Genomic DNA, 15,697 nt, shown 5'->3' on the forward strand with positions numbered 1-15,697 from the left:
AATAGCAGTTTTCAAGTCTTTGTCTCCAAAGTCCAAAAGGACCCAGGGGGTCCTTTCAAAGGCAGTTACTTGGTGCCTGCTGTTTCTCCTGTATACAGATCACACTGTCCTGTTTCTTTGCATGTTTTGTATTTTTTGTTGCTGAAAACTAGACATTTTAGATAATGTAGCAACTCTGGATACTGACTTTTCTCCCTCCTGCCTCTGGAACTTGTTCCTGTTTGCTGGTTTATTTGTTCAGTGACTTTGCTGGACTAGTTCAGTGAAGCCTATTTCCTCCAGTGTGCAGCCTCTGATGTCACTCCTCAGAAGGTGCAGCCTTGAACATGCACACAGCTACCCTCACCCTCCTATCCCCACCTGGGGATGACAGTGGTTATAGCTGGGCTCTCTTTGACTATATCTTTCCCCAGTTTCCCTGTTAAGTTTCTGACTGATCTTCCTCTATTGATATTACATCCAGTTGTTAGTCTCCCCTAATTGTTAGCTGATTGCTTTATTGTTTTTGCCAATCACCGGAGACATAAATGTTCCACAGTCTAATATCATTAACATTGGGCTTCTTTGCAGGGGTAGTTTTTAAAGCTGGTCTTTAAGATTCACTCTGACCGCAGGAAGCCTTTCATAACTCTCTCTTCCCCTGTTTCTCTTTGTTAAACTTCTGGCTTGTCTACCTTTCACCCATTGCTATCATGGAGCTACCAGCCTCCTCTTAATTTCTTGCCATAAAAATCTCCATTGTCTTTGACAGTGCCTGTAGGTTTGAACTTCTCCATGCTATGTTTCACATAAAGTCAGTCCCCTTAGGGAGAGCTGCAAAGCTCTCTTTTCTTACAGCATGCCTCTACCCTAGGCAGAGCCTCTGCACCACTGCTCCAGAGCTGGGGAGCGGGGAGTAGCAGCCTGCCCCTCTCAGAGTGATACCCTGCTATGAGTGGGGTGCTGGGCAAGGGTAGCAGTCCCTGATCTTCTCAGCTTGCCTCTCTTGGCATGGAACCTTTACCCTATGTGAGCTGGGACATAGATGATCAGGGCCCAGTATTCTTGGCCTGTTTCACCTAAGACAGAGCTTCTGCCATACAAGTGGGAACGCGGTGGAGAAATGGAGCCCTGGTCCTCTTGGCCATGCTTGCCTGGGATAGAGCTTCTACAGGACAGGGCTGTGGTGAATGAGGATGCTGGTGGCCTAGCCTTCCCAGGGAGAAACTGCCACCCGAGACTTGAAGCTGAGGGTGGGAGGGGGTCCCATCTTCTTGGCTATACCCATCCAGAGTAGAATTGTCACTCTGGGCTCGAGGGTAGGGGAAGAGCAGGTTATAGCTCAAATACTAGAGTCTCAGTCTTCTTATCAAGATTTACTCGATTTTCTCGAGTAAACGTTTCTCCATTTGCTTTATGTTCTTAAGACAACTTATAGAGACTTTAAATGGTTTTTAAAAAATATGTGTTACCAGTTATGTTTGTTTTTCTGGGGAGGGGATCTGAGGAGCTCAACACACCTGAGGCTAGCTCTAACTTTTTTATCTTTTTTTTTTTTTTTTGCAGTACGCGGGCCTCTCACTGCTGTGGCCTCTCCCATCACGGAGCACAGGCTCGGGACGCGCAGGCCCAGCGGCCATGGCCCACGGGCCCAGCTGCTCCGCGGCATGTGGGATCCTCCCGGACTGGGGCACGAACCCGTGTCCCCTGCATCAGCAGGCGGACTCCCAACCACTGCGCCACCAGGGAAGCCCCCTAGCTCTAACTTTTTGAAAATAGCAAACTCTATTTCTTCAAGGATTTTTTTTTTTTTTCACCTTCTGGACTTCACTGATTCACACAGCTCTTTTCTCCCTCTTAGTCTGAACTAGGAAATCTTTTACCGTAACTCGACCAATTTCAGGTAGAAGAACAAGCAATTTAACTTCTGAGTGTATAAATGGCATTTAATTTAATTAACTTTAGCAACGTGGCTTTCTTGTTATAGATGATGGAGAAATTCGTCTCTAACCTACCAAAACCTTACTTTGCTGGGCAATTTGAACCTGTCTTTGAGAATTTGAAGATATTACTAGAGGGGGAAGGGTCTTTGTTCCTCCCATTCCCCAGTTATCACCAACACACCAAAAATTTTGCTACTTCTCTTTGTAACAGACTGACATTTGTAGTTTGAGGTGTTTAACCCCAATATCTAGTGTCCACGGGGACAGCATCCAGCTGCTGTTTTGTAGCAGGGTAAGTACTCTCATCAAACCTATTATCAGGAATCATGAAACATCAGGAAGCTTAGTGTTAGACAAGGGTTGGCCCACCACCTGTTTTGGGATGACCTGTGAGCTCACATTGGCTTTTACAGTTTTAAGTGCTTGGAAAAAATCAGAAGATGAATACTTCAGGACATATGAAAATATGAAATTCAAATTTGTGCCCATAAATAAAAGTTTTATTGGGACACAGCCGTGCTCGTGTTTACATGTTGTCTGCAGCTGCTTTCATGCTGTAACAGCAGAGTCGAGTAGTTGCAGTAGAAATTATATGGCCCACAAAACCAGAAATATTTACCATCTGGCCTTTAACAGAAAAAGTTTGCTGACCGTCTCAAATATGGTTGAGTGGGGCATCACTAGTCATTTTTGCTTAACGAATTATTTTAGGGCCTAAAGACATGTCGTGACAGGACTACAGATGCTCTAGAAGGTACAAAAGAGGGAGATAATTGCAGGACAATTATTTGTATTTTGAATTTAGATAGAAATAAGAATGCCACCTGTCCTTGTGTAAGCAAATCTTATTCAAAAGGAAAACTTTAAAATGTCTGTCACATATTTGTTCCAAGCTAGTTCCCCAATGTGGAAAGTTTTCCCAAGACTTCTGTTTGATCTGAGGTTGTAGCATTCTGACAGTTGTCTCTGTGATGAATGAATTTCTTTTTAATTTAGATGAAACTGTGTTGCTTCTTTGACTTCTCATTCTTGGCGAAAGTGTACTTCCCAAGGTTATGTCTGCGTTATGCCAAAATTCCTAGATAACTCCCTTAGTTGAAAAAATTAAAGGGAAGAAGTCAGATGAATTATTTCTGGCACCGTGTAAGTTCTTTAAAACTTAGTGAAGATAAAGGAATTAGAGAGTCTGAAATTTTAACCTAGTTGCTTTTTATGACAGTATAGACAAAATATTGACTATGATAGAAGAATGTCATATAAAAACATATTTTAGTCCACCAAATCTGCTAAAAACTGAGCATGGGCTTAATGCTATTTAAAGGTGGTGTTTATGCTTTACAAAGGATTACAATTTGACTATGAAGCATGATTATTCCATAGAAAAAACATACTGTTTTACTTGAGTATTGTTTGACAATATAAAAATTTTTAAACAGATCCTCTTTTTTCAAAACATCTCTGAGACTAATCATATTTAGTAATATCTGCTTCCAGCAAAACAGTTTTTACTCAACGAAGTTTATAAATAGTTCACCTGTGGTTAAATTATCAAATAACAAGGCTTTTCCACCTATGCTGAAAGAAAGAAAATAAGCCTTTACATTGTAATCCTTGGTTATCATTGGGCTGAAGTTCCCTCTGATTTGGGGGGGAGATGTAATGAAATGATGTAATTTCTGAGACTTAAAACCCTAAAATCTTTGCTGATGAAGTTCAGAAACATATACAGATCAGTTCAGCATTTGAAACCAAATTTTTGTCGTATGTCCACGTGTTAGAGCTTGTGAAATTGAGTGGTTTCCTGTTTTGCGTATGATAGATTCATAGTCATATTGTGCAAGTCGTTCATCGTCAGACATTGTCTCCTTTCCTGTCCCACCAAGGTTCCACCTGCCCAAGTCCACAGCTGTGCTTCTGCATCAATTATTTCGTGAAACATTTTTGTTTCTTTTTCCCAGGCATCTAGTGGAAATTATTATTTCATCCTGTACATCATGACACCATGCGCTGATTATTTTTGCTGTGAGAGTGACGCCCAGAGACGTGCCTCGGAGTACATGCAGCCCAACTGGGACACCATCCTGGGTCCGCTGTGTGTGCCCCTGGTGGACAGGTTTACTAGCCCCCTCAAGGACATCCATGTGACCTCATGGTAATTCCCATCAACCGTCAAAACGCTGGGAGCTTTGCCAAAATTTTCCTTTCACGTCCATGGAGGTGATGTAACTTCAAGAGACCTTAGTGCCCAGAGAGTGGGGAACCCCGACCAATTATTTTGAAGTCATCCCTGAATCCAGTGTTCCTTACTATCTCACTAAGTTGGGCCGTTGAGGTGTAACCAAAAGAGAATAAAACTGGAGATGATGTCAGGGTTGAGCTTGTGTTTGGCTCCATCTCCCAGTGTGACCTTGACAAATAACTTTTCTGTAGCTGTTTTCTCATCTAGAAAATAAGGAACTTAAGTCACTGATTTTCTTTCATGCTCTTTCAGCTCTGAGATTCTGTGTTTCAAGGTCATTTCTGAACGTGATTTCCTCCCTACTACCCATCAGCTGTTAAGGTTGTTAAAATGCGTCAGCAAAGTCATTCCAACCATAAGTCCTTGTGCTGTAAAAGTGGGGATGTACTGAGTCAAGCTGAAGCCATCCTGACCTCAGTGTGTCCTGTGACGTGTTCTTGGTAGATTTATGTCGGAGAAAGTGTGGAGTAGTGATTCAAGAGTTGACAGGTTTGGGTTTGAATCCTAGCCCAGGCGATTCTTCACAGTGTAGCCTTGGAACAGTTAGCTCACCTCTTTGAGCCTCAGTGCTCAAGAAACCAGTCCTTAAAACATCCCTGTTCTAAAACGTGAAGGCAGAAAAATTATTCTACTTAACCAAAGGATCCAGTTTTGGGGGTTTTTTTCTTGCCTGTGGCCAATTTAAAGGATTTATTCCTGAAAGTTACATCTCAAGAAGGATTTGTCCTTCCAAAACAAATGAAAATCCGAAGCACTGGCAGGACTGACTTGAAATGTAACGGACCACACGTCCCTGTGGCTTGCATTGTGGCTCCCCAAACTGTGGAGCGTTACTACTGTAGGGTTGGTGTGAGGTGCACACTTGTTAACAGTCTGTTCTCTTTTTCTATCCTGTCACCTCTCCTCTGGACACAGAGTTTCTGCTACAGATTGTAATGGGAAAAGAAGACTGGAAACCCAGACATATGTGACCACATGCCAACATAGAAAGCAAATGGGAGACCTTTTGCAGCACATCCCTGGAAAGCCTCTTTCAGTCCCCCCTTGGTAACTATTGGTAACTATTGTCTTATTGCACAGTGAACATTTTAGTGAAGCTCAGGGAGAGAACTCTCTCAGTATCATCTTTTCAGGTCTGACAAGGAAGTAGGCTAGCTTGAGTCTCCTAGATGAGCAAGGTCTTTGCAAGAAGGCTATTCAAGTTTGTTTCTCATTCACTTCATGTATGTTTCAGGAGGAAAACAACTCTTTTGATTTGGTTTAATTTCAGAGAACTTGAAATACCTTTTAGCTGATTCCACTCCTTGAACTACCAGATACCTGGCAAGGGTTAGTGAGAGGGTAAATGGTGCTTATGGTTTAAAACATCTGTAACAGGGATGGCAGATAAATTTTCAGCTCAAATGCCAACTTTGATAGATTGATGAAGGCTACCCAGAGCCCTGTGAGGAAAAGGGGTTTGAAGCTATTTCTTTTTTTTTTAATCTTTTTAAAAATTAATTAATTTAGTTATTTATTTTTGGCTGCATTGGGTCTTTGTTGCTGTGCACGGGCTTTCTCTTGTCGCGGCGAGCGGGGGCTACTTTTCATTGCAGTGTGCGGGCTTCTCATTGCAGTGGCTTCTCTTGTTGTGGAGCATGGGCTCTAGGCACGCGGGCTTCAGTAGTTGTGGTGTGAGGGCTCAGTAGTTGTGGTGGGCAGGCTTAGTTGATCCGTGGCATGTGGGATCTTCCAAGACCAGGGCTCGAACCCGTGTCCCCTGCATTGGCAGGCAGATTATTAACCACTGCACCACCAGGGAAGTCCCTGAAGCCATTTCTAAGTCCACATTGATGAGCAGCATCTTCCCTGGTTACCAGAGGCAGAAATGGCTGCAAATTTATTACATATATGATGTCTCCAAGCCATACTTAATTCAGTGTTTTGTTCATTTACTTACAAGTTACCATTCTTATTAGGTTTCTTAGTTTATTAAAACTATTTTTCAGAATTACCCTTGAAAACAAGTCTAAACTAAAGTATAAATTTTTACTTGTCAGGCTGAACTAATAATACTTTAACAGCTTTGATGCCTTTATAGTCCAGCAAATGGACAATGGCTGTCACCCAACTTACTGACTCATTTGATTAATCATAGAATTTTAAACATTAGCAGAATCTGCTCATTTGCTTATCATTGGGGTAACAAGCAATAGACAAATAAGGAAATAAAAATTAAAGCAATGCACTGATAATTTTATCAGAGCACTTTCTGTGGGACATCACTGAATTCCTGAAATGTTCATTGAGATCTTATTATAAGCATTGGACCAGGCTGTGTATGCTAAACACTTTTTTTGACATAGTTTTATAACTATTAAAAGTGACATTTGTTAGGTGTTGTTTTTCATTCTCTGAAGAGTGTTACTTACTGAACCTATTCTTTTTAATAAACAGCCTAATTTTACTGTCTCCAGTTAAAACATTTCAGCTGCTTAATGGGTTGACAGTATTACAGCTTGGCAATGCCCAGTCTCCATAAAAAAAAATTACTTGGAGTGTAGACAACATATTTAAGTCAGTCTATGGTCATTGTAAGTTGGCCTCTGTATACCAAATTCGGTCATTTTTAAAGATTTTAAACCAAATACCAGATACTAGCATTGGTTCTTTGAGGGGCTATGGTGAGACATTCCAGTGTGGAATTAAACTGCTCGAAATGTTGTCATACACCCCTATTATTATCTAGATGCTCACATGAAGAAAGTTTTACATCTTATATTTGCTTACAGAAAAGACTCTGGCTGTCAAAAATGACAAGGGGAGTAGGGGGTAAAAGGCCGAGGTTGCTCGTAAGCGTCCAGGCACGGCTTCTCGGATTGCTCGTGGACACATCCAGGTTCTGGCTCTCGACCAGCTGCAAAAAGCTTTGTGATTACTAGCTGGGGACACCTGATAGATACATTTTAAAGAAGTTCTCATTTTACTCTGTTTCGTGGCTTTGGAGTTTTGTTCAGCTTTGTGAAAAATCTCTTAATCGTGGGGGAAATTACTATTCAAGTAAGGTACTTTCTTGTCTTCTTTGTGTTTGAAAATACCAGAGAGAGGGGGATGGGCTGGGGTGGGTAGCAAGTCCTGTGGGTCATCCAGATACATACGGGGTCAAGTTTGAAAATATTTTCAAGGTCATAATGAACTGATATTTCTTTGTTACTGTTTAGTGGTGAGTTTTTGCAGAATGTCACTCACAAGTAGGACGTGTCTCCTGTTTGGGGATGCAGGGAGTCTGAGGTCTGGGCGAGACCCCCATGTGTTAGCCTAAGTCCTGTCAACGAGAACCAAGTTTGTTTGAGCTGCTAAGGGCAACACAGTCCTGGATGCACATCGATGCGACTGGAGGTTTTCTTGTTTTCCTCTCCAGTGCTTATTACAAAGAAACCTTGTTAAATGACATCCGGAGAGCCAGAGAGAAATACCGGGGTGACGCACTGGCAAAGGAGCTGACTCGCATCAAGCTCCGCACGGACAATACCGAGGTTCTGACCTCAGACATCGTCATTAATTTACTGCTGTCCTATCGTGATATCCAGGTATGAAATATGCTTGTCTGAGGCTATCACACTTCTTCCTTGACATGAGGAATTTCTCATATGAAGTACTCTTACACTAGGTGTATGGTTAGGTAACTGTTTTACAGACAAAATAGGGATGTGGCTAGGTCATAGGTCACCTCGCATATCTGTTGTGGTGGAAATATTGAAGAAGGCCACTCCAGCAAAATCTCAGAAACAGTACTGCTTAATAAAAGGAATTAGAACTGAACAGTTTATATGCACTTTGTGTTAGGCGTTGTTCCAAGCCCTTTGCAAGTCCTAATTCACTTAATTCTCTTCATAAGCCTATGGGGTATACACTTGGATTATCTCCATTTTACAAATGAGGAACATGAAGTACAGAGAAGTTAAGTAACTTGCCTAAGGTCACACAGCAGTTGGCAAAGTCAAGGTTCAAACTGAGGCAACCGGCTCTGTCCTCTTTGCTCTTAACTCCTCTGCTACTTCCTTTAGGCCTTTGTCACTTCATTCTTTGTTTACCACTACCTATTAGTGGAAGGGACAGCAGGAGTAGGAGAGGCAAGTCCAGGACCCAGGGAATGCCGGGGTTTTTTCTAAGACAGGTGACAGAGGCTTCTGGAGAGTTCTTGAGACAGGGTTTGTAGAATATGATACCATGGAGGAAATCAGTCGTTTCCTCCCTCCAAGTTTAATGCTGTGGAGCCATTTCTAAGGATGTCTTGCCTTCCTTTCCTTTGGAGGAGCACAGGGCGATGTACGTAATCTGCAGAACTCTACAAAGCCATATTGGAGGTTGTTGGCCACGGGTCTTCAAATCTGAACGAGAGAGGCTTCCATTTACAACCTGAACCAAGAACAGAGTCAACCACTTAAGGAACTCGTGCCCCTGGTGATAAACAGATGCATCTAATTGATTTTAATAGCAGATGCTATTAGGAATTATGATGGTTAAATTATGCCCCATGGAACAAGAGAATGGGAATGACCTTTTTTGAAGTTTTTCTTCTGTTGAGTTGCTGGCTTCCTTCTGCCCTTGCTTTCACGCATCTCTCCTCTTTATAACCTTCCGTTGGTGGGACTCTTGGGCTCAAGGGTGAGCTAGAAGCTTCTTGCAATACTCTGCCTTCCCTATCCCTGGGTAGCAGCATTGAGGTGTAAAGCCACAAAACAGACGTGAGATTTCAGTGGGAAGTCCTCATCTGCTAACTGTGGCTGGCTGTCAGCGAGTTGGCCCGGAACGATTGTAAGCCCGACTGAAATGGTAGCAGATGGCACTGCTCAGAGGGGACACAGCTCAGACAAACACAGTAGCAATTTCTCCCTGGGTAATTATTGCAGTTTAGAGCTGTGGTTCTCAAGCGGGGGACATGTGGCAGTATCTGGAGACATACTTGGTTGTCACAACTCGAGGAGGGAGGGGGAAGTGCTCCTGGCATCTAGTGGGTCAAGGCCATAGATGCCACTTAACATCCCACGATACACAGCAGAGCCCCCACCATAAAGAATGATCCAGCCCCCAAATGTCAGTAGTGCCAAGGTTGAGAAATTCTGGTTTAGATGAATGTGATTGTTTCTGACAAAATAGGAAGGATTGGGGTGTTCCCCCCCTTTACATGGCAAATAACTGTAAGATTTCGTACATGTTTATGTCCCGTTCATTTTAACCCACAGCCCTGCTGGTGTTAACTCTCCTCCACTCAAAACGTGGTAGCTTTTCCTGGCTGCTGGGCTCATTTGTTTTGTTTTATCGTCTTTGAATCTAACTTCCTTTCCTCGGTCCTTTTGTGACCTCTGATAGCAGGGATTCTTTCTCTGTCTTCTCTCTCATCCACCTTGTTGTTTTTAATCTCACTGCTATGCTTTTAAGGGCTTTAACGTCACTAAATGTTGCCTGTAGGGAAAGGCTTGTATTTAAATGCTGAGGCGGTCTCATGTTCGTAACTGTTCAGAAAAACCTGCAAAGAGCTGTGTTTCCTGCCTTTCTCACCTTGAGACCTCTTGCCAACAGGACTGTGATGCAATGGTGAAGCTGGTAGAAACACTGGAAATGCTGCCGACGTGTGATTTGGCTGACCAGCATAACATTAAGTTCCACTATGCATTTGCACTGAATAGGTAAGAGTGATAATGTGCGTATAGAGTTTTGAAATATGCCAGCTGTTAAATTGTCTCCTTCTTTCATTCAGCCCTCATTGAGTATGAGCCAGATCATGAGCTGAGTGCTAAAGTTAAGAAAATGGACAAGGCATGATCTTAACCTTCAGGGACTTTGTCTTTGGAACATATATTCTAGCTCTGAGATCAGACATGTAACTAAACACCTACAGCTCAGAATGATAAATATCTTAATGAATATCAAAGCATAATAGAGGGAGGAAGGCATTTTGCTTTGGGGTTTTAAAGAAGCTTCTCTGGGGTCTTTGGGGCTGGGTTTTTTTCCCCCAACATCTTTATTGGAGTATAATTGCTCTACAGTGGTGCGTGAGCTTCTGCTGTATAACAAAGTGAATCAGCCATAGTTACACACATATCCCCATATCTCCTCCCTCTTGCGTCTCCCTCCCACCCTCCCTATCCCACCCCTCTAGGCGGTCACCAAGCACCGAGCTGATCTCCCTGTGCTGTGCGGCTGCTTCCCACCAGCCATGCATTCTACATTTGGTAGTGTATATAACTTCATGCCACTCTCTCACCTTGTCCCAGCTTACCCTTCCCCCTCCCCGTGTCCTCAAGTCCAGTCTCCATGTCTGCGTCTTTATTCCCGTCTTGCCCCTAAGTTCTTCATGACCATTTTTTTCCTTAGGTTCCATATATAGGTGTTAGCATACGGTATTTGTTTTTCTCTTTCTGACTTACTTCACTCTGTATGACAGACTCTAGGTCCATCCACCTCACTACAAATAACCCAGTTTCATTCCTTTTTATGGCTGAGTAATATTCCATTGTATATATGTGCCACATCTTCTTTATCCATTCATCTGTTGATGGGCATTTAGGTTGCTTCCATGTCCTGACTGTTGTAAATAGAGCTGCAGTGAACATTGTGGTACATGACTCTTTTTGAATTATGGTTTTCTCAGGGTATATGCCCAGTAGTGGGATTGCTGGGTCATATGGTAGTTCTATTTTTTGTTTTTTAACGAACCTCCATACTGTTCTCCATAGTGGCTGTATCAGTTTACATCCCACCAACAGTGCAAGAGGGTTGCCTTTTCTCCACACTCTCTCCAGCATTTATTGTTTGTAGACGTTTTGATGATGGCCATTCTGACTGGTGTGGGGTGATACCTCATTGTAGTTTTGATTTGCATTTCTCTAATGATTAGTGATGTTGAACATCCTTTCATGTGTTTGTTGGCAATCTGTATATTTTCTCTGGAGAAATGTCTATTTAGGTCTTCTGCCCATTTGGGGATTGGGTGGTTTATTTTTTTGATATTGAGCTGCATGTGCTGCTTGTATATTTTGGAGATTAATCCTTTGTCAGTTGCTTCATTTGCAAATATTTTCTCCCATTCTGAGGGTTGTCTTTTCGTCTTGTTTATGGTTTCCTTTGCTGTGCAGAAAGCTTTGAAGTTTCATTAGGTCCCATGTGTTTATTTTTGTTTTTATTTCCCTTTCTCTAGGAGGTGGGTCAAAAAGGATCTAGCTGTGATTTATGTCATAGAGTGTTCTGCCTATGTTTTCCTCTAAGAGTTTTATAGTGTCCGGTCTTACATTTAGGCCTTTAATCCGTTTTGAATTTATTTTTGTGGATGGTGTTAGTAAGTGTTCTAATTTCAGTCTTTTACATGTAGCTGTCCAGTTTTCCCAACACCACTTATTTAAGAGGCTGTCTTTTCTCCTTTGTATATTCTTGCCTCCTTTGTCAAAGATAAGGTGACCATATGTGCGTGGGTTTATCTCTGGGCTTTCTGTCCTGTTCCATGGATCTGTATTTCTGTTTTTGTGCCAGTATCATACTGTCTTGATTACTGTAGCTTTGTAGTATAGTCTGAAGTCCAGGAGCCTGATTCCTCCAGCTCCATTTTTCCTTCTCAAGATTGCTTTGACTATTCGGGGTCTTTTGTGTTTCCATACAAATTGTGAAATTTTTTGTTCTAGTTCTGTGAAAAATGCCATTGGTAGTTTGATAGGGATTGCATTGAATCTGTAGATTGCTTTGGGTAGTAAAGTCATTTTCACAATGTTGGTAATTCCAATCCAAGAACATGGTATATCTCTCCATCTATTTGTATCATCTTTAATTTCTTTCATCAGTTTCTTATAATTTTCTCCCCACAGGTCTTTTGTCTCCTTAGGTAGGTTTATTCCTAGGTATTTTATTTTTTGCAATGGTAAATGGGAGTGTTGCCTTAATTTCTCTTTCAGATTTTTCATCATTAGTGTATAGAATGCAAGAGATTTCTGTGCATTAATTTTTTATCCTGCTAGTCTACCAAATTCATTGATTAGCTCTAGTTGTTTTCTGGTAGCATCTTTAGGATTCTCTGTGTATCATATCAGGTCATCTGCAAACAGTGACAGTTTTACTTCTTCTTTTCCAATTTGGATTCCTTTTATTTCTTTTTCTTCTCTGATTGCTGTGGCCAAAACTTCCAAAACTATGCTGAATAATAGTGGTGAGAGTGGGCAACCTTGTCTTGTTCCTGATCTCAGTGGAAATGTTTTCAGTTTTTCACCATTGAGAACGATGTTGGCTGTGGGTTTGTCGTATATGGCCTTTATTATGTTGAGGTAAGTTCCCTCTATGCCTACTTTCTGGAGGGTTTTATCATATGTGGGTGTTGAATTTTGTCAAAAGCTTTCTCTGCATCTATTGAGATGATCATATGGTTTTTCTCCTTCAGTTTGTTAACATGGTTTATCACATTGATGGATTTGCGTTTATTGAAGAATCCTTGCATTCCTGGGGTAAAACCCACTTAATCATGGTGTATGATCCTTTTAATGTGCTGTTGGATTCTGTTCACTAGTATTTTGTTGAGGATATTTGCATCTATGTTCCTCAGTGATATTGGCCTGTAGTTTTCATTTTTTGTGACATCATTGTCTGGTTTTGGTATGAGGGTGATGGTGGCCTCATAGAATGAGTTTGGCAGTGTTCCTCCCTCTGCTATATTTTGGAAGAGTTTGAGAAGGATAGGTGTTACCTCTTCTCTAAATGTTTCATAGAATTCGCCTTTGAAGCCATCGGGTCCTGGGGTTTTGTTTGTTGGAAGGTTTTTAATCACAGTTTCAATTTCAATGCTTCTGATTGGTCTGTTCGTATTTTCTGATTCTTCCTGGTTCAGTCTCGGAAGGTTGTGCTTTTCTAAGAGTTTGTCCATTTTTTCCAGGTAGTCCATTTTATTGGCATATAGTTGCTTGTAGTAATCTCTCATGATCCTTTGTATTTTTGCAGTGTCAGTTGTTACTTCTCCTTTTTCATTTCTAATTCTATTGATTTGAGTTTTCTCCCTTTTTTTCTTGATGAGTCTAGCTAATGGTTTATTAATTTTGTTTATTTTCTCAAAGAACCAGCTTTTAATTTTATTGATCTTTGCCATCGTTTCCTTCATTTGTTTTTCATTTATTTCTGATCTAATCTTTATGATTTCTTTCCTTCTGCTAACTTTGTGTTTCTTTTTTTCTTCTTTCTCTGATTTCTTTAGGTGTAAGGTTACTTGTTTATTTGAGATGTTTCTTGTTTCTTAAGGTAGGATTGTATTGCTATAAACTTCCCTCTTAGAATTGCTTTTGCTGCCTGCCATAGGTTTTGGGTCATCGTGTTTTCATTGTCATTTGTTTCTAGGCATTTTTTGATTTCCTTTTTGATTTCTTCAGTGATCTCTTGTTCATTTAGTAGCGTAGTTTTTAGCCTCCATATGTTTGTGTTTTTTTACACTTCTTTTCCTGTAATTGATATCTAGTCTTATAGCATTGTGGTTGGAAAAGGTACTTGATATGATTTCAATTTTCTTAAATTTACCAAGGCTTGATTTGTGACCCAGGATATGGTCTGTCCTGGAGAATGTTCCATGAGTAGTTGAGAAGAAAGTGTATTCTGTTGTTTTTGGATGGAATGTCCTATAAATATCAGTTAAGTCCATCTTGTTTAATGTGTCATTTAAAGCTTGTGTTTCCTTATTTATTTTCATTTTGGATGATCTGTCCATTGGTGAAAGTGGGGTGTTAGAGTCCCCTACTGTTACTGTGTTCCTGTCGATTTCCACTTTTATGGCTGTTAGCATTTGCCTTAAGTATTGAGGTGCTCCTATGTTGGGTGCATCAATATTTACAATTGTTATATCTTCTTCTTGGATTGATCCCTTGATCATTATGTAGTGTCCTTCTTTGTCTCTTGTAATAGTCTTTAAAGTCTGTTTTGTCTGATATGAGAATTGCTACTCCAGCTTTCTTTTGATTTCCATTTGCATGGAATATCTTTTTCCATCCCCTCACTTTCAGTCTGTATGTGTCCCTAGGTCTGAAGTGGGTCTCTTGTAGACAGCACATATATGGGTCTTGTTTTTGTATCCATTCAGCCAGTCTGTGTCTTTTGGTTAGAGCATTTAATCCTTTTACATTTAAGGTAATTGTCGATATGTTCCTATGACCATTTTCTTAATTGTTTTGGGTTTGTTATTGTAGGTCTTTTCCTTCTCTTGTGTTTCCTGCCTAGAGAACTTCCTTTAGCATTTGTTGTAAAGCTGGTTTAGTGGGGATGAATTCTCTAAACTTTTGCTTGTCTGTAAAGGTTTTAATTTCTCTGTCAAATCTGAATGAGATCCTTGCTGGGTAGAGTTATCTTGGTTGTAGGTTTTTCCCTTTCATCACTTTAAGAATGTTCTGTCACTCCCTTCTGGCTTGCAGAGTTTCTGTTGAAAGATCAGCTGTTAACATTATGGGGATTCCCCTGTATGTTATTTGTTGCTTTTTGTTGCTGCTTTTAATATTTTTTCTTTTTATTTAATTATTATTATTTAAAATTTATTTTTGGCTGCGTTGGGTCTTCATTGCTGCATGCAGGCTTTCTCTAGTTGCGCCAAGCAGGGGCTACACTTCGTTGCTGTGCGCGGGCTTCTCATTGTTGTGGCTTCTCTTGTTGTGGAGCACGGGCTCTAGGCACGCGGGCTTCAGTAGTTGCAGCACACTGGCTCAGTAGTTTTGGCTTGCAGGGTCTAGAGCACAGGCTCAGTAGTTGTGGCACGTGGGGGTTAGTTGCTCTGCGGCATGTGGGATCTTCCCGGACCAGGGCTCGAACCCGTGTCCCCTGCATTGGCAGGCAGATTCTTAACCACTGCACCACCAGGGAAGTCCTGTATTTAATTTTTGATAGTTGATTAATGTGTCTTGGCGAGTTTCTCCTTGGATTTATACTGTATGGGACTCTGTGCTTCCTGGACTTGATTGACTGTTTCCTTTCCCATATTAGGGAAGTATTCAAGTATAATCTCCTCAAATATTTTCTCAGACCCTTTCTTTTTCTTTTCTTCTTCTGGGACCCCTGTAATTCGAATGTTGGTGAGTTTCATGTTGTCCCAGAGGTCTCTGAGACTGTCCTCAATTCTTTTCATTCTTTTCTCTTTATTCTGCTCTGCAGTAGTTTTTTCCACTATTTTATCTTCCAGGTCACTTATCCATTCTTCTGCCTCAGTTATTCTGCTGTTGATCCCTTCTAGAGAATTTTTAATTTCATTTATTGTGTTGTTCATCACTGTGTGCTCTTTAGTTCTTCTAGATCCTTGTTAAACGTTTCTTGTATTTTCTCCATTCTATTTCCAAGATTTTGGATCATCTTTACTATCATTACTCTGAATTCTTTTTCAGGTAGACTGCCTATTTCCTCTTCATTTGTTAGGTCTGGTGGGTTTTTGCCTTGCTCCTTCATCTGCTGTGTGTTTCTCTGTCTTCTCGTTTTACTTAACTTACTGTGTTTGGGGTCTCCGTTTTGCAGGCTGCAGGTTCGTAGTTACCCTTGTTTTTGATGTCTGCCCCCA

General features: G+C 41.1%; 1 protein-coding gene across 1 annotated transcript in view; it reads left to right on the forward strand.

The window, feature by feature from the left end:
- Window positions 1-15,697, forward strand: part of MAP3K15 (mitogen-activated protein kinase kinase kinase 15) — a 149,219-nt gene that overhangs the window by 46,317 nt on the left and 87,205 nt on the right. The window contains 3 exon segments of the mRNA XM_067723097.1: window positions 3,881-4,074; window positions 7,562-7,730; window positions 9,724-9,830. Of these exon segments, the coding sequence (XP_067579198.1) occupies window positions 3,881-4,074; window positions 7,562-7,730; window positions 9,724-9,830 (470 nt within the window).

This window comes from Pseudorca crassidens, chromosome X, assembly GCF_039906515.1.
Source record: "Pseudorca crassidens isolate mPseCra1 chromosome X, mPseCra1.hap1, whole genome shotgun sequence".
NCBI classification, from domain to species: Eukaryota; Metazoa; Chordata; class Mammalia; order Artiodactyla; family Delphinidae; genus Pseudorca; species Pseudorca crassidens.